This window comes from Nicotiana sylvestris, chromosome 2, assembly GCF_000393655.2.
Source record: "Nicotiana sylvestris chromosome 2, ASM39365v2, whole genome shotgun sequence".
Taxonomy (NCBI): Eukaryota; Viridiplantae; Streptophyta; class Magnoliopsida; order Solanales; family Solanaceae; genus Nicotiana; species Nicotiana sylvestris.
Genome location: NC_091058.1, coordinates 147761525 through 147785546, shown reverse-complemented (window position 1 = coordinate 147785546; position 24022 = coordinate 147761525). Strand labels below are relative to the sequence as shown.

General features: G+C 42.0%; 1 protein-coding gene across 1 annotated transcript; it reads right to left on the bottom strand.

The window, feature by feature from the left end:
* Positions 1-10904: 10904 nt before the first annotated feature.
* On the bottom strand, positions 10905-13553 carry LOC138885752 (uncharacterized). Its single transcript, XM_070166732.1, has 4 exons — positions 12674-13553; positions 12383-12511; positions 11398-11535; positions 10905-11071 (listed from the first exon to the last, which is right to left on the bottom strand). The coding sequence occupies exons 1-4, from the start codon at positions 13551-13553 to the stop codon at positions 10905-10907; spliced, it is 1314 nt and encodes a 437-aa protein (XP_070022833.1).
* Positions 13554-24022: the final 10469 nt, after the last annotated feature.

The following is a 24022-nucleotide window of genomic DNA, read 5'->3' as shown; positions in this document are numbered from 1 at the left end:
CAACCAAAAGCACAAACAAGTCACATTCCACTATAAAACGTATACCAATCTTCAAAACACCTCAAACAACATCGAATCAACCAAATAACATCGAATTTAAGCCTAAGGTTCCAAAATCTTCCAAATTCCGCTCTTGATCAAAAAGTCTACCAAACCTCGTCTGAATGACCTGAAATTTTGCACACACATCATGAATGACACAATGGACCTAATCCAACTTTCAGAATTCCGTTCCGACCCCTGAATCAAAATCTCACCCATTAACCGAAAAACTCCAAAATTTCAATTTCGCCAATTCAAGTCTAAATCTACTCCGGACCTTTAAAACACATTCCGATCATGCTCCTAAGTCCAAAATCACCTCCCAAAGCTATCCAAACCATCATAATCCACATCTGATCCCTTTTCACATAAGTCAACATTCGGTTGACTTTTCCATCTTAAGCTTACTCAAAAGAGACTAAGTATCTCAAACCTTACCAAAACCTCTCTGAACCCAATCCAACCAACCTGATAACATATAATATGGCTGAACAAGACAATAAGAAGCAGAAATAAGGGAAACAAAGCGGCAACTCATGAAACAACCGGTCGGGTTGTTATAGTTTATTAAGCCTAGTGTGTCACCTTGGGGTGCACCAGTTCTATTTGTGAAGAATAGGTATGACACTATGAGAATGTGCATTGATTACAGGTAATTGAATAATGTCACAATCCAGAACAAGTATTTTTTGCCTTGTATTGATGATTTATTTGACCAGTTTTAAGGAGCGAGGGTGTTCTCCAAGATTGATTTGAGGACAGGATATCACCAGTTGAAGATTAGGGACTCGGACATTCTTAAGACAACTTTCAGGACCCGTTATGGCCATTATGAGTTCCTCGTGATGTCTTTTAGACTGACCAATGCCCCAACAACGTTCATGCATTTGATGAATAGCTTGTTTCGGCCTTATCTTAGCTCGTTCGTTATTGTGTTCATTGATGATATCCTGGTGTATTCTCGTAGCCAGGAAGAGCACGCCGAGCATTTGATTGTTGTATTGCAGCGACTAATGGAGGAGAAACTTTATGCCAAGTTCTCAAAGTGTGAGTTTTGGCTCAGTTCAGTAGCGTTCTTGGGAAACGTGGTGTCCAGTGAGGGTATTTAGGTTTATCCGAAGAAGATAGAGGCAGTTTATAGTTGGCCCAGACCGTCCTCAGCCACAAAGATTCAGAGTTTTCTTGGTTTGGCTGGTTATTACCGTCAGTTTGTTCAGGGTTTCTCATCTATTGCATCGCCCTTGACCAAATTGACCCTAAGGGTGCTCCTTTCAGGTGGTCGGATGAGTGTGAGGCGAGCTTTTAGAAGCTCAAGACTGCCTTGACCACAACTCCAGTATTAGTTCTACCATCAACTTCTGGTTCTTATACCGTATATTGTGATGCTTCTCGGATCGACATTAGGTGTGTTTTGATGCAGGAGGGTAGAGTGATTGCTTATGCTTCGCGTCAGTTGAAGCCCCATGAGAAGAACTACCCTGTTCATGATTTGGAGTTGGCTGCCATTGTTCACGCATTGAAGATTTGGAGGTAATATCTCTATGATGTGTGTTGTGAGGTGTTTACTAATCATCGTAGCATTCAACACTTGTTTAAGTAGAAGGATCTCAATTTGAGGCCGCAGAGATGGTTGGAGCTGCTAAAGGACTATGATATTACCATTTTGTACCATCCGGGAAAGGCCAATGTGATGGTCAATGCCTTGAGTAGAAAGACAGTGAGTATGGGTAGTCTTTCATTCTTTCCTGTTGGTGAAAAACCCCTTGTAGTTAATGTTCAGGACTTGGCCAATCTGTTTGTGAGATTGGATATTTCGGAGCCCAGTCGGGTCCTAGCTTGTGTGGTTTCTCGATCTTCCTTATTCAATTGCATCAGAGAGCACCAATATGATGATCCTCATTCGCTTGTCCTCAAGGACAGGGTTAGGCATAGTGATGCTAGGGATGTGACTATTGGTGATGCTGGGCCGGATATGTGCGCCCACAATGTGGATGGGCTACGGGAGTTGATTCTTGAGGAGGCCCACAACTCATAGTATTCCATCCATCTGGGTGCCATGAAGATGTATCAGGATTTGAGATAGCACTATTGGTAGAGGAGGATGAAGAAAGAAATAGTTGGGTTTGTAGCTCGGTGCCTCAACTATCAGCAGGTGAAATATGAGCTTCAGAGACCGGGTGGCTTGCTTCAAAAGATAGAGATTCCAGAGTGGAAATAGATGCGGATCACCGTGAATTTCGTAGTTGGGCTCCCACAGACTTTGAGGAAGTTTGATGCCATTTGGGTGATTGTCGATCAACTACCAAAGTCTGCGCACTTCATTCCTGTGAGTACTACCTATTCTTCAAAGCGGATGGCTAATATTTACATCAGAGAGATTGTTTGCCTTCATGGGGTGCCAGTTTCCATCATTTCAGATAGAGGCACATAGTTTACATCACAGTTTTGGAGAGCCGTGCAGTGAGAGTTAGGCACTCTAGTTGAGTTGAGCACAACATTCCACCCTCAGACGGACGGACAGTCTGAGCACACTATCTAGATGTTGGAGGACATGTTACGCGCTTGTGTCATTAATTTTGGGTGTTCATAGGACCAGTTTCTGCCCTCGTGGAGTTTTTTTACAATAACAGTTATTAGTAGAGTATTCAGATGGCTCTATATGAGACTTTATATAGGAGGCAGTGTAGATCTCTAGTGGGTTGGTGTGAGCCTGGTGAGGCTAGGCTTTTGGGTACAGACTTGGTTCAGGATGCATTGGACAAGGTGAAATTGATTCGGGAGCGACTTCGCATGGCGTAATCGAGATAGAAGAGTTATGCTGACAGAAAGGTCCGTGATGTGTCTTACTTGACTGGGAAATCACTTTAATAGTTAGGGTATGAAATTTGAACATGTATTAACTATTTTATATAACATTTGATTAGTTTCGAGTCGTTTGGCACCAAGTTGGGGGTTTAAAGCACAATTTTGGACCGAAAAGTAAGCTTTGAGACAAGGTAAGTCTCTTTTCTAACCTTGTAAGAACGAATTAACCCCGTAGGTGAATTGATTTAGTATGTGCTTCTATTTGTGGGGACTACGTATGCACGAGGTGATAAGAGTCCGTATATAGCTACTAATTATGCTTATGTCCGAGTAGTCTAGGACCCAGACCATATTATACATGCTATGTTTGCAACCCTACTTGTTAATTTAATTGTTTAAATCATATTGAAACTTGATAAAGGAATTGTAAATGGTTAAATTTTATTTACTTGAGTTTTGGATGAGTCACTTGACTGTTATTGAGAATTGGTGTTTCTTAGAACATTAGCCTCTTAATAAATCTTGAATCGGCTATTTATAAAGTATTTTCTCTTCCCGTGGAGCGAATAGAACACCTCGATAGAAGATAGATGCATCTATGGTTCGTGTCATTCGATCCTCAACAGTGCATACTTTATATACTTGTATGTTGGATCGGGCCATACGACCTTGGCATAATTCATGCGTGATAAATTCTTGGAGCCCAATTTTAATTGATATTGCTTCATTGGCTTGGGAGATTAATTTGTTAAATGATTGAAATTAATTTGGGATTTACTATTAGCGAAAGAATTTTTTATTATTTCATGTTATTGAGTTTTCAACTATATTTATGTAATCCATGCTTAATTATAATTTTAATGTTTTATTGTTAACCCATAGTAAGTGTCAAAGTCGACCCCTCATCACTACTTCTTCGAGGTTAGACTGGATACTTACTGGGTATATGTTGTTTATGTACTCACGCTACACTTCTGCACTAAGAGGTCGTTTGGTAGAGTGTGTTAGAGAAAATAATGCATGCATTAGCTTTGTGTATTAGTAATTCTTTGTTTGGTACACCTTTTCAACCTATGTATAACTAATACAAGCATTAGTTATACACTCTATTTGGTATTATCCTATGTATAGCTAATGCATAGAAAACCATGACATTAGCTATACAGAGGCTATTAATGCATACATTAGCATGGTTAAAGACAAAATTATCCTTAAAGTCCCTTAAGTTAAAGAATATGGACGACATTTTTGTAAACAATTAAATTTCTTAAAAATTATGCAATGCATTTTAATTTTTAATACACCACACCAAACAATGCATAAGAAATAATCTCTGTATAACTAATGCTTGCATTACTAACCCATGCATTACTAACCCCTGCATTACTAATGCTCCTTATTTAACATTATTCTTATACGCCCTACCAAACGACCCCTAAATGTGCAGGATCTGAGGTAGGTGCATCTGGACCTCAGTCCAGCGTGCATCCTTGATTTTTCACGAGACTCTACTGTGAGCTTCCATCAAAGCCCATTCTGCAGCAGCCGAAATCTTTCTTTTGCTTGCATTCTGTCTATTTCACTTCAAATAGTAGTGTAGTATTCTTTTATATATTCTACTAGTAGCTCATACACTTGTGACACCAGGTCCTGAAAATTATGCTAGATGGTCTTGGGTTATTTTTTTATATCATAAAAAAATTGTATTCTCTCACCTTATTAAGTCTTTATCTCTTATCTATGCATTAAATGAAAAACCATCTATTTTGAAAATACTAAAATAGAAAAAAAATTATGTGGTTAGTTCACTGTTGGCTTGCCAAGCGGTAGTGTTGGGAGCCATCACGACCTATAGGAGAAATTGGGCCGTGACACCATTTTTGAAGCCACATTTGCTACCCTTCAATATCAATAACCCGCCTAGTGACCGTTTTAAAGCCATCCTCATTGGTGAAATCCAGGAACACATTATAGGTGTCGTAGACTCCAATTTTGACTCAGCCTTTGATTGAGATCGGTTCTTTGAATTTTGACCTTAAGCAATCGATTTGGGGTCTAGATTTTAAGAATCTGCCGTCTATAGTAAGCATGCACTCTGCTGCCATAATTCTATAGTATTCTGATGCCTTGAATAGGAGACATTCCATTGTGGGTTTTGTATATGGCTCACAGATTCTCGATTGTGCCGATGAACGGGTGAAGTAATATCAGAGGTTATAGCAATTTTGGTGGCATAAATGTGCTTTACTTCGATTCCTTTTTGGGGTAGGATCATAGTTAAGGGGGGGAGGGGAGTACTTGCACATCAAGATGAACCGGAGTGGCAGTATCTGGCGGGTCCATGAGGGTGGGGCGTGGAGAAAAAGCGCTAGACTAGGGATCCGTTGGGTTTTTCATAAGAGAGAAAAAAGCCATTATTTTTTGCTCCCTTCCCTAAATGAAGTTGCAATATAAATTATTTATCCATTTCAATTATAATAGTGTTATATAAAAATTTACTTATTAAGTTCTTTGTGTGCGAATATAAAATAAAAGAAACATGGAATTGCAATTTGCAACTAAATTGCCAATTTCAATAATAAAAAAACAAACCTAACCATTGAAGTGCTTAGGGCTTATGTAGTGACTAATTGGTTGAGTCCTGAAGCTTTAAGACTAAAGTGAGACAAACAACAATATTGCTTAGAAAGAAAGTCTTAGTAATGGGATACGTGCAAGAAGCCCGAGAAAATCACGTCAAAAAGAAGGTCAAAGAAGGTAAATTTCATCGATTCTGTGACCTTTTTCGAAACCCTAAATGTTGTTTGAGAATTTCTTTTTGTAGAGCTTAAAGCACCTCTTGATTATTAAAATTAGGTTGCAGAAATTGTTCGTACTCATATCTCTTTTTATACAGTCCAAATAGAAAGACTAGCTCAAATGTGTTGCTCTTATTTTGTTCCGTGTCATATTTCACAACCCATAATTTGAATAGATTGTATTTAGAAAATTTAAATATATTTGTGACCAAAATTAAATGCTCAAAGTTTTTTCAGAAAAGGAGGGATGGGAGACATGAAGAAAAGGAAAACAAAAAGAAAGGGAAGGATAAAGAGGTAAGAGAAGCACACATATGGAGTATATTTCTACGTTTGGTTTGAGATTAGAGGGAAGCAGGAGAAAACAAATTAAACGTGTTTAATGTAATGACCCATACGATTATTTTGAATATTATATCCCGGTTTCCCATTTATTGCTTATTCCATGTTTGTTTGTTGTTATATGACTTGCTAGATGGTTGGTTTGGTTCCGGGGATGTTTTAAAATGATATGGAAAACTTAACCCCAAGGTTGGAAGCCTAAGTTGAAAAAGCTGACTGGATTTTTTGTCACGACCCGGATTTTTCACCCTCGGGAGTAGTGAAAGTGCATAATAGTGAAAGCTAGGCAAGCCAATCATTCCAAATATTTTACCTTTTCCATTTTTAATCCTTCAATATTTGTGAATTAACAATATATAAACAACGAAAATAATGAAGCAGAAGAATGAAATGTTACAATTTAATAATAATACCGATACCAATTCATAACATAAGCTACCCAGAACTGGTGTCACAATTTCACAGACTATCTAAGAATACTACAAATAGGGTCCGAACAAAATAGATACATGTCTGTCTCTGAAATAGTAAAGAACAGAAGAAAAACTAGATAGGAAGGGGACGCCAAGGCCAGCAGACACCTGTAGGACTACCTTGGGTCGCCTGATGGACTGAAGGCAGCAACCTCACTATGGTCCAAAAGCTACAGCACCGGAATCTGCACACAGTGCAGAGTGTAGTATCAGCATAACTGACCCCATGTGCTGGTAAATGCCTAGCCTAACCTCCATGAAATAGTGACGAGGCTAGGACAAGACTACCAAATAAACCTGTGTAGTTAAATCATATTCAACGGAAAAATAAAGGAAGAAATTTACAGTTAAGGATAAGAAGGGGAAACATGTTGCGGGGAACAACAAGTAACAACAGAAAACCAACAGATAAATGTAAAGAACACCATTATTCAATTATTAGCAAGAATCAGAAATCAAAGACAAGTGCACATCATCAACCTTCGTGCTTTTACTCTCGTCCTCACCATAAGAATCAATATAATCGGCACGACATCACCCTTCGTGCTTGTACCTCACATAATCATGGCACTGAATTATCCTTCGTGCATTATCACTCATATCATGGCACGACATTGTACATTGTGCGACACGGCATCACCTTTCGTTCTTTTATCTCACAATATTGGCATGACATCACCCTTCATGCATTAACACTCTCGAAATCATACACGGTATCACCCTTCGTGGTTTATACTCTTCCTCACCCAAGCAACAATCACAAAGTAATTTGGGCAAGGGAATCAATAATATTACAATAAAATCCCGGCAAGGGAACAATAGGATAACAACAATATCTCGTCAAGGGAAACAATATCATGAGTAATGACATCCCGGCAAGGGAGATAATATCAAAAGTATAACATCCCGGCAAGGGAGACAATATCATAAACCTCTTCTCTTATCCACATTTACTTCACAGCTCAATTCTCAACTTGAGCCAACGCTCTACATTATTCAATTACCAATAATACTTCTACAAGCCTTGTTCAACAATAGAAATCATCATATAAAGCATGAACAATACGAAACAGAGTCACATTAATCATAGTATAAGACTCACGGACATGCTTGATGTCACACCTCCTTTTTGCGCGCCTACCCCGAAGGATAAATGCGTGAGGGAGTTTTTCCAATTTAAGTGAAAATATTTGAAATGGGATTATTTATTTAATTCAGAGTCGCCACTTGGGAAAGATTTGGTTTTTGGTGTCCCAAGTCACCAGTTTATCTTGAATCCCGAATCGAGGAAATTTTTGACTTTCCAATGAAGTCTGCGAACCAGAAATTCTAAGTAAGGAATTCTGTTGACCCGAGGGAAGGTGTTAGGCACCCCCGAATCCCGTGGTTCTAGCACGGTCACTTAAATTGTTATAATGGCTAAATATCTGATTTTAATACATGTTATGACTTGTGTGATTTTATTAAGTTTAAACCGCTATTATTATTATTTTTATAGAATTGCAACGTCGTGGAATTGGATCTTCGAACCACATCGCAATCAATGCACCCGTGGTTGTTGATACATTCCGACACCGTTGAGATTTGGATTTAGGTCACATAAATGCGCACCCGAATTTAATAATGTAAATTGATTAAAATCGCGCCTAAAAGTCTAACGCGTTATTATCTTTGAGGAAGGCCGTAAAAATTCGCTAAACGGCCCATCCCAAATTCTAAGTATTTTATTATGACCAATTATTGAGGGCCCCGCAATTTGCATTTTTGTTTGACAAGGCATGCCTCATTTTTGTTTTAAAAGGATCGACCTATAGTGACTATGTTTTTCTATTTCGTTTGTCTCTATAATGAAAGAAAAAGAATTCTAATTTATTTACATGCTCACCAGTAGAGACAAGTTGAGCAGAAAGTTATGTGCAGTAGGCCCAGAAAAAGTTTGATTGAACAGTAAACTTTAACACGTCAAAACCAAACTTTCACAAACTCATTTTTTATCTATTTTTACTCCCCGACGAGTTAAATGCTCTTTCAGAGATTAGAAATATCAAAAATGCAAAGGGAGTTATTAAAGTTGAGTTTCGAAAGTGAGTCGTTTAAAGAGTTTACATGGGCAGCGCATAGAATGTTCTAAATACAGACAGTAAAAGAAAGAAAAGACTACATTAAACTACAGCTTCAAATCTTTCCCATTTTTTTTGCATTCATGCTTCGAGTAGCTTACAAGATGTACCAGTGTATCAGTTTGTGTACCTGGTATTTGGAAAGCAAGGAAAGAAGATGAAGATCAGTAGAAGCAGCAGTAGTGTAAATATACAGCAACAACAGGTTCAGCAACACAGCAAAACCAGTAACGACCAGTAGAATAACCCAGTAACAGATTGAAAAACCAGCAGTACCAGAATGCAATCGCAGTCAAAGCAGAAGAGAGACGAATACAAGTTGCAGTAGTTTACTGATTTTGAATAACACTCAAGGAAAGGCAAACGGAAATTATTCAAGTAAAAGTTCAACTTGTTTTTCTCTTTTGCTCTCAAATTCTGATTTCTCAAAATTCAGTCAACTCTCTCAACTTTTTTTTTTCTATCAGTCTCTCTATCCTCTAAGTCTCTCCCCAAAATCTCTTCTTTAAAAGTCTCTTAAAAGTCTCTCCCAAAAGTATCTTCCCAAAATCTCTCTTCCCCAAAATCTCTCTTCCTTTTGTGTCAAAGAATGACTCTATTTATAACATCTTGTCTTGAACCACTCCCCGAAATATTCCCATCATTGCATGCTTTGTTCCCCACTACCTTAAACAAATGAATTATTCCCCACTATTTTGTGTCTTGTCCCCCACTATATTAAACAAATATATCACCTCCACACTAACTTATGTCTTGTCCCACACTATATTAAATAAATGCATTATCCCCACTCCATTATGTCTTGTCCCCCACTAACTTAAACAATTATATTATTCCCCACTACATTATGTCTTGTCCCCCACCATGTACTATTTTAATATTATTTAATCTTAATGGACAGAGCACTCAAAATAAATAATTGTTCAGATTTTCAATTCCAAAAATACCCCTCCAACCTTACTGAAATTACCATTTTACCCCTGAAAATACTGCAATTTACCAATCTACCCCGTCAGCTATAACCAATTCACCTAATCAATTCTAACAAAAATATAGCAAATATAACCAATTCCTAAACAAATTCAATCAACAAATTCAAACTAAATCTAACAATATTACAGTCAAGACGAAGGATTCCAGTCATCAAACTAACATAATTCTATATTAAAAACTAAATCCTTTTAAATTAATAAGAACAAACTGAAGAAATAATTAATTGAACTTCAACTTAAATCTAATCAACATTATAATTAAACTAACAATTTCTACCTAAAAAATAAACAAGAAAAATGAAACAAACTGAAGAAAATAAAAAACGATAAACACGAATTGGATAAACCAACTAACCGGATCGGAACGACGATGAACTCGAATGAAAACAAATCTGCCCGGAAACAATTATCGCACCAAAATATCTTGACGCCGAAGACGACCACGAACGGACGATCGAAGAAGATGGTCGTTTGGTGTCGTTTGAAGATGAAGCAGTGGTGGCGAAGAGGCGGTGAAGCAGTAACAGCTGCTACTGCTGAGCATGCTCGACGGAGGGTAGCTTTGGTGGTCGTCCATGGATGGACGTAGCAGAAGGCAGCAGTAGCGACGGACATGGGAGGTCGACGGACATAGCAGGAGCAACCACACACATCCATGGTCATTTGACGGACGTAGCAGGAGCAACAGTGCTGGACGTGACAGTGGTTGAAGACGATGGAGAGGTAGCCATGGTCGTTTGACGTGGATCTAGTCGAGCTGCTGGATGCGACAGTGGTGAAGCAGCCATGGACGTTGGTTGTTTTGGATGTGAGGTCGTCGATGGCTGTCGTGGTTGGTCGACGAGCAACGGGGAGCAGCAGACGCAACAGCCATGGGAACTTGACGAGCTCGTCAATGGCGGATGTTGTTCGTCGATGAAGATGAAGCTTGGGACGAAGAAGCTGAAGACGGGGCAGCCATGCGAGCTCGATGAGCTCGTCAATGGCGGACGGGGAGGTTCGTTGGCGTTGGAAGGGGTGTGAGATGAGGAAGATGAAGATATGAGAGAAAGAGAGGGGGGGGCAGATGGTTTTTTGGTTTAGGTTTAGGAAATGAAATGAATATTAGGAGGGGTTAGGTCATTTGGGGTTATGGGGCGGACCGGGTCGAACCGGGTTGAAATGGACCGGGTCATGGGGAAGGTTGGGTATCTTTGGGCCTGTGGTTTGAAATTGAAGAAGAGGCCCAATTCCGATTTTCTTTATATTTTTTGCTCTATTTTCTTTTACTTTCTAATTAATAAAACTAAAATTCTAAATTAAGTTATAAACTAAATTAACTTATCAAAAATACTAACTAATTCCACCCTTCTGTAAGGTGACAATAATAGCCTTCCTGAATATACATGGAGAAACATCCTGCACCACGTCTCCAAGATCACTGCAACTCCTTAATGCCCAATTGATAACAAGTGCTCCACGTTGCATAAGATTGAGTATGAAGGAAATGAAGGTATAAGCTTCAAAGGAATCAAATAGCACGATGAGGAAACAAGAAGGGAAGTGCTTTTACACCCCTATAGCTTCTCGAAGATAAGTACATACATCTCTGTACCGATCACAAGACTCTACTAGACTTGCTCATGACTTGTGAGATCAATCTTAGAAAACACCCGTGCACCTTGAATCTGGTCAAAGAGATCTTCAATACGAGGTAAAGGATAATAGTTCTTCATCGTAACTTTGTTCAACTGGCGATAATCAATACACATACGGATAGAACTATCCTTTTTCTTCACAAACAAGACAGGAGCACCCCAAGGCGATACACTGGGCCGAATAAAACCCTTATCAAGCAATTCCTGTAACTGATCCTTCAACTCCTTCAATTCAGGTGGAGCTATACGATACGGAGGAATAGAAATAGGCTGAGTGCCCGGCAACAGATCAATGCCAAAATCAATATCTCTATCAGGCGGCATGCCTGGAAGATTAGCTAGAAACACATCGGGATAATCCTGTACTATAGGACTGAGTCAATAGAAGGGATATCAACACTAGCATCTCTCACATAAGATAAATACGCGCCATACCCCTTCTCAACTATACACTGAGCTTTAGGAAAAGAAATAACTCTACTGGGGTGTAATTTAAGGTACCCCTCCATTCAACACGCGACACACCTGGCATAGCCAGTGCCACGGTCTTGGCATGACAATCAAGAATAGCATAATGGGGTGACAACCAGTCCATGCCCAAGATAATATCAAAATCAGCCACGCTGAGTAATAATAAATCGGCTCTGGTCTCAAAACCACTAAGAGTAACCAAACATGACCGATAAACGCAATCCATAACAAGAGAATCTCCCACAAGAGTAGAAACATAAATAGGGAAACTCAAAGAATCCCGAGGTACACCCAAATGCGGAGAAAAATAAGAAGACATATAAGAATAAGTGAAGCCTGGATCAAATAGAACTGATGCACCTCTATGACAAACCATGACAATACCTGTGATAACAGAATCGGAGGTAATAACCTCGGTACGGGCAGGAATAACATAATATCTAGCCTGGCCTCCCTCTCTAGGATGACCTCTACCTCCTGGACCTCCACCTCTAGATGGCTGAGCAGGTGGGGTAGCAACTAGATATGTTATCATAGCTTGAGAACTCTGCGGGGTACGCTGTGGTTGAGAAGTCTGTGGAGGTGCACTCCTCCCAAGTCTAGGGCAATCCCTCACCATATGGTGGGTGTCACCATACTCAAAACAAACCCTGGGAGGACGTGGTGGCTATGACTAGCTCGGGCCAGGTCTGCTAGACTGACCTCTGAAGGCACCCCGCGCCGGAGGCGCACTAGAAACTGGAGGTGCATAATAAGGCCCGTGAGGCCTAGGAGGAGCTGGAGCACTGCTGGCTGCTGGAAGAGCTGAATGAACGAGGCGACTCACATAACCTTTACCATGACGTCCTAAAGCTAGGGCACAGGCACCAGAGAAATGGCCCGACTCTCGAGACCTCTTGGCCTCCCTCTCCTCCTTCTCCCTAGCATGCATACCCTCAATCCTCCTAGCAATGCTCACTACCTGCTGATAAGAAATATCCATCTCTAACTCACAACCCATGCTAGATCTGATAGGGGTAATAAGCCCCTCAATACACCCGCGAACCCTCTCGCGAACAGTGTCAACCAAGGTTGGTACATGCCTAGCCAAACTGGTGTAACGAACAACATTCTTTGAAATAGTCATATTACCCTGGCACAAATGCTCAAACTTTGCGCGCCATACGTCCCTGGTGCTCTGAGGAACATACTCTCTCAACAACAGATCCAAAAACGGAGCCCAAGTCAGTGAAGCAGCCACATCTGGACTGTCTAACTCATAGGTGCGCCACCAATCATAGGCGACCCCTCGAAGCTGGAAAGTAGTGAAAGAAACCCCACTCGATCCTGAAATACCCATGGTACGGAGAATGTGGTAACACTTATCAAGAAATCCCAGAGCATCCTCCAATGCTAAACCACTAAATACAGGAGGCTTGTACTTTTTGAACCTCTCAACCCTCAACTGCTCATCCTCAGAAGCAGCTGCCCTGTCCTCAGGCTGAGCTGGCACTGCAGGCGGTATAGGAATAATCTTAGGGACCTGCTCGACATGCACTTGCTTCTTAGGAGTGTGGGCGGCGGGAGTCTGTACTCCTCCCCCGGCATGGGATGTAGCTGCAGCAAGGGGAAGCAACCCTGCCTGAGCCAAAGTGGTGTACATGCTCATGAACTGTGCCAGAGTCTCCTGAAGGGTTGGAGTAGTAGTGGCAGTAGGCGTGTCAGGTGCCTGGACTGTAGCTGGATCTGCTGGTGGTACATTAGCAGCAGCTCGCGTAGGTGCTCTTGCTACACCACGTGCGTGCCCACGGCCTCTACCCCGGCCCCGGCCTCTAACGGCTGCAGTAGGGGGCGCGGGTGCCTGATCATATCGAGTAGAACATGTCCTCACCATATGTGAGAGAATAGAAGACAGAAGTTTAGAATTGTTATGTCAAATATCGCACGACAAGGAAATCAAATGAAGTACAAATATTTCCTAACAGTTACATAGCCTATCGTAGATAAGTACAGACGTTTCCGTACCGATCAACGAGACTCTAATAAAACGGCTTGTGCTCCGTGGATCCTATGAACCTAGAGCTCTGATACCAACTTGTCACGACCCCAGTTCGCCCTCAGTGAACTATCGTGATGGTACCTAGTATCTATGACTAGGTAAGCCTAACAAGTGCGGAAATAAAATTGAAACTTGCGGAAATATAACTAAAGGAAAACCAAGAATAACCAAAAAGGGAAACAATATATAGAAAGCCGCTCGGTATATATATCACAATATCTCAAACTTCTACGACACTATCCCAAAACCCGAAAACTCACGGGAACACAAGCTAGACGAAATACAATAAAATGCTCTAATCTCCAGAATGTCTACATCAACAGTAAGATAGAAAAGACTAACACTACAGGATAGAATAAAGATAGAGACTCCTTGGTGTGCGAACGCGGCAGATATACCTCGAAGTCTCCGAAAGATCTCCCTGCCTCAAGGGTGATAAGCCTGGGTAGAGGTACCTAGATCTACACTTGAAAAATATGCGCAGAAAGGGGCATGAGTACACCACAGCGGTACTCAGTAAGTGCCAAGCCTAACCTCGGTCGGGTAGTGACGAGGAAGGTCAGGGCCCTACTAAGATAAATAAATAATAAATGACAGGATAAATAAGTAGTATAAGTGAGAATCTACAATAAGAATATATAAAGTATGATAAGAGCACAATAGCGGAAATAGAATAAAAAGGCATAACACCAGGAGAACACCACTCACAACAAGGATAATAACCGGGGATCTCTTGGTATGCCGAGGATCTTTTGGTATCCTCAATATGAACACTAGGGATCTCTTGGTATCCTCAATAAATACACTAGAGATCTCTTGGTTTCCCGAGGATCTCTTCGTATCCTCAATAAATACACTAGGGATCTCTTGGTATCCCGAGGATCTCTTGGTATCCTCAATATATATGCCTGGGATCTCTTGGTATCCCGCACCTCAGTCAAGATCATAAATACATGTAAGGGATCTTCCGGGATGCCGTCCTGTAGTCCCAAATTAAATCACACAGCAGCAGCTCAAGAATATCAAAATAAATACTAAGTTCGTAACAAGTAAACAGTCAATTCTAGCCTAACATGCTTCACGTAATGCAATTAAGGCAGTTCAAGCAAATAGGTAATTAAGTCAACTAAGCATGCTTTTCTAAACTAACACAGGCTAAGTTTGCAAGTAGAATAAAAACAGGTAAGAAAGGAACTCAGTTTAGATACTTAAAGTAAAACTGGATTTTCAACAATTAGCTCAAGTACGCGCTCGTCAACCCACGTACAAGGCATTTCAACTATCAAATATCATATCCTAAGGGAAAGGTCCCCCACACAAGGTTAGACAAGCCACTTACCTTGAACCGGCTCAAAAATCAATTCGAAACCACACGTTTGCCATGAGTATCCGACTTCAAATGGCCCAAATATATTAAATTCAATCGCATATTGTAAATAACACTTCAAGTAACGGATTCTACAATTAAATTCTAAGCTAATACGTGAAAACATGTAAAATGACCAAAATGTCCCTCAGGCCAACGTCTCGGAATCGGGTGAAATTTATATTTTCAAAAACCTCATACTCTCACGAGTCTATACATAACAAGAGCACTGAAATCGGAGTCCAAATGACCCCTCAAACCCTCAGTCAAAGGTCTCTTAAACTCAAGCCCTAATTACCCCTTTCCCCCAAATTTCTCACCATTAATTAGGTCTTTAATCACATGTAAATGAGTTATGAAGTCAAGGACATTACCTCCAATCGATTTCCCTTTGTTTTTCTAAAAAATCCCTCTCAAAAGCTCCAAACCCGGATGAAAATGGTGGAAGAATAGCCAAATTTCGCAAAGACAACTATTTATATGTTCTGCCTAGTGTTTTCTGCATTTGCGGCCCTGGGACCGCATCTGCGATCCCGCTTCTGCGGAACAAGTATCGCATCTGCGACTTTCATTAAATGGCCAATTTTTCTGCACCTGCGGTTTTCCACTCGCAGATGCTGTTTCGCTTCTGCGGAAGATCCACCGCATTTGCGGAACCTGCTGAACAAACCAAAATCTGAATCTGCGGTCTCCTTTGCCGTATCTATGGTTCCTAAGCCGCAGATGCGAAAATACCAGAAACAACAATGCTACAGCTGCTGCAACACTTCTTCAACCTTCCCGTCAACCATCCGAAATCATTTTAAGGCCCCCGGGACCTCAACCAAAACCACCAACATAACCTACTACCTTATTCAAACTTGTACCAATCTTTAAAACACCTAAAACAACATCAGAAACTCGAATTAATCAAGGATTTAATCCTAAGAACTCCAATTTTTTCTCCAGATACGCTTTTGATAAAAAACCTAACCAAATCACATCCGAATGACCTAAAATTTTGCACACACATCCCAAATGACATGACGGAACTACTGCAACTTCCGAAATTCCATTCTGACCCTCGGATCAAAATCTCACTATCGAACCGGAAACTTTAAAAATTCAAACTTCGGAATTTCAAGCCTAAATTAGCTACGGACCTCCAAAACACATTTCGATCACGCTCCTAACCCCAAAATCACCTAACGAAGCTAACAAAACAATCAGATTTCCATTCTGAGGCCGTCTTCACACTGCTCCGACTACGATCAACTTTCCAACACTTAAGCTCTCATTTAGGGACTAAGTGTCCTAAACTCCGAAATTCAGAACCGAACGTCCCGACAAACCAAAATAGCAGAAATAAATACGGGGAAAGCAGTTAATGAGGGATTGGGGCACAAATTCTAAAAATGACCGGCCGGGTCATTACAGGCCTTCGCGTTCGCGAATGGTTAGGATGTGAGGCAGGAAGGTTGGCCTTCGCGTTCGCGACGTGGGTCCCACTTTCATGAAGGGTTAGGTGCAGTGTTCATCATGAACACGATGAGTTTCCCCCATTCGCTTAGAGTAAATGGGAACAGCTAGGTCGAGGTTCATTTGTGCTACGCGTTCGCGAGCTAGAGGTCGCGTTCGCGAAGGGTTAAGGAGCTAAAGCTTCGTGTTCGTGTTTAGGATGTCGCATTCGCGATGAAGGTAAGTGGTCAACGGAATTTTGTGCTTCGCGAATGCGAGGCGTTGACCGTGTTCACGAAGAAGGGATTTAAATTGCTGGGCAGAATGTTTAAAAGACAATTTTTGCAATTTTTGGCCATAGTTAACCATTTTTGAGTCGGTTTTGGAGCTTTTTGAGAAGAATTGAAGAGGGAATCAAAGGGAAACACTTGGAGGTAAGATTTATGGACTTAATACTCGATTCTATTGTGATTTCTACCTAATTAAATATGAAATTTATGGAATCTAAAGCCTAAAATTGGGGAGTTAGGGCTTGGAATTTGTTTGATTTGAAGATTTGAGGGGTCGTTTGTGGTCAGATTTTGATCTATTTGATATGTATGAACTCGTGAGAGTGTAAGGATTCCAGTTTTATGAATTTTATCGGAATCCGAGTCGTGGGCCCAGGGGTAAGGTTTGGCCAATTTCGGGATTTGTATAATGTAAATTGGTTATTTTCGAGTGGGCTTTGTCCCCTTAGCATATTTTGATGGTATAAATATGTTTTTGGTTAGATTTGGAGCGTCTGGAGGTCGATTCAAGAGGCAAAGGCATCGTGGGCTAGAGTTTGGACCGGATAGAGGTAAGTAATGATTGAAAATGCTGTCCTGAGGGTATGAAACACGGATTTCACATCGTTGTGCTACTTTGAGGTGACGCACATGCTAGATGACGAGCGTAGGGGTCATGCACCATTGGGGATTGTGATATAGTCTGTCCCGTATAACTGTTAAATCGCGTATGTGATTGAAAACTGTTTGCTATCATTGTGTTTGGAAAGTATTATCATGTTTTGGGCTGTACGCCATATTTGGGCCTCATGCCAACTGTTTTGGACCCTTAGGGGATTTTTACTACTAATCCTCACTGTTTTACTTCATATTTAAACTCAGCCATGTCGTATTCTACTATTTTCATAACTCAGCCATATTTACTCGTTTTTGATATTTTAAATGATATTTTGGGCTTAGCATCATGTTTTACTATTGCACGAGTGGGTTGAGAGATTTCTGACTGATTGAGGCCGAGGGCCTGTGTTGTGAGGATACTATGGGATCAGGCTATTTTCCGCAGTAGTGTGGTACTGATTCATGATTTTGAGGTTGAGGGTATGATTTGTTATGCCACGAGGTGGCTTGATATGAGACCGAGGGCATGTTTGATTATGCCACGAGATGGCTCGTTTTTGTGCTTGGGCTGTAGGAGCCCCTCCAGGAGTCTGTACACTCCCAGTAAGCGCGGGTACCTAGTGTGAGATGTGATATTGCCCAAGGGGCTATTGTTGTTTCATGTTATTGCCCGAGGGGCTGATTCTATTGGTATTTTACCTGAGAGGCGGTTATGGTACTTGCTTTGCCCAAGGGGCTGATTTATGTTTCTATCTTCTTTCCTCACTATTTTGATCACTCATTTGAACTACTGAAAGATGTTTTAAAAAAAGGGTTTTTCTACTAAACTGAGATGTTTTTACGAGTTTTACTGTTTTACTACAATGTTATGGATTTATACTATTTTATTGTAGCATTAGTCTGTGTTTTACGTGTTTTCTTACTGCTCAACTGCCTTTACTTTTATTGCTTACTGAGTTGGCGTACTCACATTACTCCTTGCACCCTGTGTGCGGATCTAGGAGTCTCGGGTCATGCTAGTGAGTGCTGATTTGCCTTCTAGCAGGCTTGCTTGGAGTTGACTAGGTAGCTGCACGACGTTCGTAGCCTAGTGCTTCTCCTTCCTATCCTTATTTTGCTTTGTACTAGCTTTGTTTCAGACTATGTCATTTTTTTTGTAATTCTAGAAGTTGTAGTTGCTCATGACTGGTGACACCCTGATATCGAGATGTGTTTTGGTTTCTGCACTATTTTATCCTACTTTATACTATGGGATTTTAGCTTGTTAATGTCTTAAAATGACTTATTATAATTGTTCGGTTGGTTTGGGTTTTGTGTCAGCTGGCCTATTTTCACGATAGGGGCCATCAAGACCAGATCCGTTTTAGGGTCGTGACAAGTTGGTATCTGAGCCTAGGTTACATAGGTCTCATAAGTTATGAGTAGGTTTAGTAGAGTCTCGCGGATCGGTACGGAGACGTCTATATTTATCCTCGGGAGGCTGCAGAACCTTTAGGAAACCTTCATATTCTTGAATTCTTGTCGTGCGAATATGTTGATCTGAGTACTAAACTTCTTCTATTCTATTCTCTCACAGATGGTGAGGACACGTGTGACCAGTCAGGATGGACGACCACCAGTGCCACTAGCTGGGGCCAATAGAGGCCGAGGATGCGATCGAGGTCGTGGTAGGGGTAGGGGTGTAGCCCGCATAGCAGCTAGGTCAGCACCTGCAGATACACCAGCCGTCCCAGTTCAAGATCAGGTCCTAGTTGTGGACGCTCCAACAACACCAGCTAAGGCACCAGCTGTGCCTATTGCAATTTCGGGCCTTCAGGAGGCCCTGACCTAGATTCTTTCAGTATGCACTGGCCTAGTTCAAGCGGTCTCAGTTACTATAGCCGCAACTACTTCTCAGGCTGGGGGAGGCACTCAGACTCCCGCTGCTCGCACACCTGAGCAGGTCGTGCAGGGACTTCAGATACCGGGGGCACCTCCAGCCTAGCCGGTTACAGCTGCTTAGGACTATGTAGCTCCTGTCATGCTAGAGGACGAGCAGCGCATGTTGGAGTGGATTGGTAAACTTCAGCCTCCGACATTCAGTGGTATAGAGGGCGAGGATGCCCAGGGTTTCTTACACAAGTGTCCAAGGATTCTTCGTACAACGGGTATTCTGGAGACCAGCGGGGTAGCATTTACTACTTTTGAGTTTTCTGGAGCTGCCTTCACTTGTTGGGAGGCTTATGAGAGGCTTAGGACTATTGGTGCAGCACCCTTTACCTGGCAGCAGTTCTCCATTATCTTTTTGGAGAAGTATGTGCCACAGTCTCGGAGAGAGGAGCTACGTAGGTAGTTCGAGAAATTGCGTTAGGGAGATATGACTGTGATGCAGTATGACATGAGTTTCTTGGAGTTAACTCGTCATGCTATTTGGTTGGTTCCTACAGATAGAGAGAGAGAGAGAGGATCAAGAGGTTCATTGATGGCCTCACATATCAGCTTTGGATTCTCATGACCAGGGAGAGGGTGTCTGGTGCTACTTTTGAGGAGGTTGTTGACATCGCTCGTGAGATTAAGTCAGTTTGTTGCCAGGAGTGAGATGAGAGGGAGCTAAGAGGCCTTGGGAATCTGGTAGTTTTGGTGGTGCCCCTTCGAGAGGTCAGTTTCAGCACGGCAGAGGCCGTCTATTTAGGCATGCTCAGGCAGCTCACCCAGGTTATCATGGGGCATCATCGGGTCATGGTTCTCATAGTTCTCATCAGGGCCATTCATCACTCGGTGCCCTTCCAACCTAGAGTTCGTCCCGTTCCCCATCAGTTCAGGGCTCTTCTATGCTAGATGCATCTGCTAGTCATTTCGGTGCTAGGGGTTCCCTTCAGTCCCCGTCTCTAGCACCAAGGAGTTGTTATGAGTGTGGAGAGTTGGGTCATATGTGGAGGCAGTGTCCTCGTAATCTTAGGGGCTCATCCCAGCAAAGGAGTCAGCCATCGACTTTAGTGCCAGTTACTTCACTACCCACCACCCAGCCAGCTAGGGGTGGAGGACAGTCAACTAGGGGTTGCCTAGAGGGGGAGGTCGATCAGGTGGTGGTCGGGCCTATTTCTGTGCACTCCCAGCTAGACCAAATACTATTGCTTCAGATGCTGTGATTACAGGTATTGTCTCAGTCTGCCATAGAGATGCCTTTGTGTTATCTAATCCCGGTTCCACTTTTTCATATGTGTCATTATGTTTTTCTCATTATTTGGATACGCCCCATGAGTCTCTTGTTTTATCTATTCGTGTATCTACTCCGGTGGGCGATACTATTATTGTGGACCGTGTGTACTGATCGTGTGTGGTGACTATTGGGGGTTTGGAGACCCGAGTGGACCTGTTATTACTTTGTATGGTGGACTTTGATGTGATATTGGGCATGGATTGGCTATCTCCGCGTCATGCTATTTTGGACTATTATGCTAAGACAGTGACATTGGCTATGCCGGGCGTGCCACGAATTTAGTGGCGAGGTTTGACTGATTTTGTCCCTAGTAGGGTGATTTCATTCTTGAAGGCCTAACAGATGGTTGGGAAAGGTTGTCTTTCATACTTAGCCTTTGTGAGGGTGTCAGTGCAGAGACTCCTAGTATTGATTCTGTTCCTGTTGTAAGGGATTTTCCCGATGTGTTTCCTGTAGACCTGCCGAGCATGCCACCAGATAGGGATAATGATTTTGGTATTGATCTGGTGCCGGGCACTCAGCCCATTTCTATTCCATCATATCGTATGGCACCAACAGAGTTGAAGGAGTTGAAGGAGCAACTTTAGGAACTCCTTGATAAGGGGATTATTCGGCCTAGTCCTTGGGGTGCACCTATTCTATTTGTGAAGAAGAAGGATGACACGATGAGGATGTGCATTGATTATAGGCAGTTGAACAAAGTAACAATCAAGAACAAATATCCTTTACCTCGTATCGATGATTTGTTTGACCAGCTTCAGGGAGTGAGATTGTTTTCCAAGATTGATCTTCGTTCAGGGTATCACCAGCTGAAGATCAGGTACTAGGATATTCTTAAGACAACTTTCAGGAACTGATATGTTCATTATGAGTTCCTTTTGATGTCTTTTGGGTTGACCAATGCCCCTGCAACATTCATGCATTTGATGAACAACGTGTTTTGGTCTTATCTCGACTCATTTGTCATAGTTCTCATTGATGATATTCTGGTATACTCACGTAGTCAGGGGGAGTACGCGGATCATTTGAGAGTTGTGTTACAGAGGTTGAAGGAAGAGAAACATTATGCAAAGTTCTCCAAGTGTGAGTTTTGGCTCAGTTCAATGGCATTCTTGGGGCACGTGGTGTCCAGTGAGGGTATTCAGGTTGATCCGAAGAAGATAGAGGCGGTTCAGAGTTGGCCCAGACCATCCTCAGCCACAGTGATTCGAATCTTTTTTCGTGTGGCGGGTTATTACCGTCAGTTTGTGCAGGGATTTTCATCTATAGTGTCACCCTTGACCAGATTGACTTAGAAGGGTGCTCCTTTCATGTGGTCGGATGAGTGTGAGGAGAGCTTTCAGAAGCTCAAGATTGCCTTGACCACAACTCCAGTGTTAGTTTTGCCATTAGCTTCAGGTTCATATACCGTGTATTGTGATGCTTTGAGAATTGGTATTGGGTGTGTGTTGATGTAGGAGGGGAAAGTTATTGCTTATGCTTCTCGTCAGTTGAAGACCCATGAGAAGAACTACCCTATTCATGATTTGGAGTTGGCTGCCACTATTCACACGTTGAAGATTTGGAGGCATTATTTTTATGGTGTGTTTTGTGAGGTGTTTACTGATCATCGTAGCCTCCAACACTTGTTCAAGTAGAAGGATCTTAATTTGAGGCAGCGGAGATGGTTGGAGCTACTAAAGGACTATGATATCACTATTTTGTACCATGTGGTGGCCGATGCCTTGAGTAGGAAGGCGATGAGTATGGGGAGTTTGGCCTCTTGCACTTGATGTTCATACTTTGGCCAATCGGTTCGTGAGGTTAGATATTTTGGAGCCCAGTCGGGTATTGGCTTGTGTGATTTCTTGGTCTTCCTTATGTGATCATATCAGAGAGCGCTAGTCTGATGATCCCCATTTAATTATCCTCGAGGACAAAGTTCAGCACGACGATGCTAGAGATGTGACTATTGGTGATGATGAGGTATTGAGGATGCAGGGCCGGATATGCATGCCCAATGTAGATGGGCTTCGGGAGTTGATTCTGGAGGAGACCCATAGCTCATGGTATTCCATTCATCCGGGTGCCGCGAAGATGTATCAGGATCTGAGACAATATTATTGGTGAAGGAGAATGAAGAAGGACATTGTAGGATTTGTAGCACGGTGTCTCAATTGTCAGCAAGTGAAATATGAGCATCAGAGACCGGGTGGCTTGCTTCAGCAGATGGATATTCCAGAGTGGAATTGGGAACGGATCACCATGGACTTTGTAGTTGGGCTCCCACGGACTTTGAAGAAGTTCGATGCTATTTGGGTGATTGTGGACCGGCTGACCAAGTCCGCGCACTTCATTCCCGTGTGTACTACCTATTCTTCAGAGCGGTTGGCAGAGATAGATATTCGGGAGATTGTTCGTTTACATGGTGTCCCAATTTCCATCATTTCAGATAGAGGTACTCAGTTTACTTCACAGTTTTGGAGGTCTGTATAGCAAAAGTTGGGTACCCAGGTTGAGTTGAGCACAACTTTTCACCTTCAGACGGACGGATAGTCCGAGCGCACTATTCAGATATTGGAGGGCATGTTTCATGCTTGTGTTGTTGATTTTGGAGGGTCATGGGATCAGTTTCTACCGCTCGCAGAGTTTGCTTATAACAACAGTTATCAATCGAGTATTCAGATGGCTCCATATGAGGCTTTGTATGGGAGACGGTGTAGATCTCCAGTTGGTTGGTTTGAGCCGGGCGAAGCTAGGCTATTGTGTACAGACTTGGTGCAGGATGCTTTAGACAAGGTGAAGGTGTTTTAGGAGAGGCTTCGTACAGTGCAGTCGAGACAAAAGAGTTATGTTGATAGGAAGGTTCGGGATGTGTCCTACATATTTGGTGTGAAGGATCTATTGAAGGTTTCACCCATGAAGGGTGTTATGAGATTTGGGAAAAAGGGTAAATTGAGTCCTCGGTTCATTAGGTCTTTTGAGGTGCTTTAGAGGATTGGAGAGGTGGCTTATGAGCTTGCTTTGCCACCCTTTTTTTCAAGTGTGCATTCGGTATTTCATGTTTCTATGCTCCCGAAGTATATTGGCGATCCGTCTCATGTTTTGGATTTCAGCACGGTTTAGTTAGATGATGATTTGACTTATGATGTAGAGCCAATAGCTATTTTGGAGCATCAGGTTTGAAAGTTGAGGTCAAAGGATATAGTTTCAGTGAAAGTGCAGTGGAGAGGTTGGCCCGTGGAGGAGGCTACCTGGGAGACCGAGCGAGAGATACGGAGCAGATATCCTTACCTATTTGAGAGTTCAGGTATATTTCTTGACCCGTTCGAGGATGAACGTTTGTTTAAGAGGGGGAGGATGTAACGACCCGGCCGGTCGTTTCATGAGTTGCTGCTCCATTTTCCCTATTTCTGCTTGTTATTGTCTTGCTTAG

Bases quoted from the DNA above. Each gene is read 5' to 3' on its own strand.
- LOC138885752 (XM_070166732.1), bottom strand. From the start codon at position 13,553: ATGGTGAGGACATGTTCTACTCGATATGATCAGGCACCCGCGCCCCCT. The intron at 12,512-12,673 runs GTGAGTTAGAGA...GTCATGGTAAAG, and splicing joins TATCAGATCTAGCATGGGTT to GTTATGTGAGTCGCCTCGTT. The intron at 11,072-11,397 runs GTTTTATTCGGC...ATTCCTTTGAAG, and splicing joins ACAGGAATTGCTTGATAAGG to CTTATACCTTCATTTCCTTC.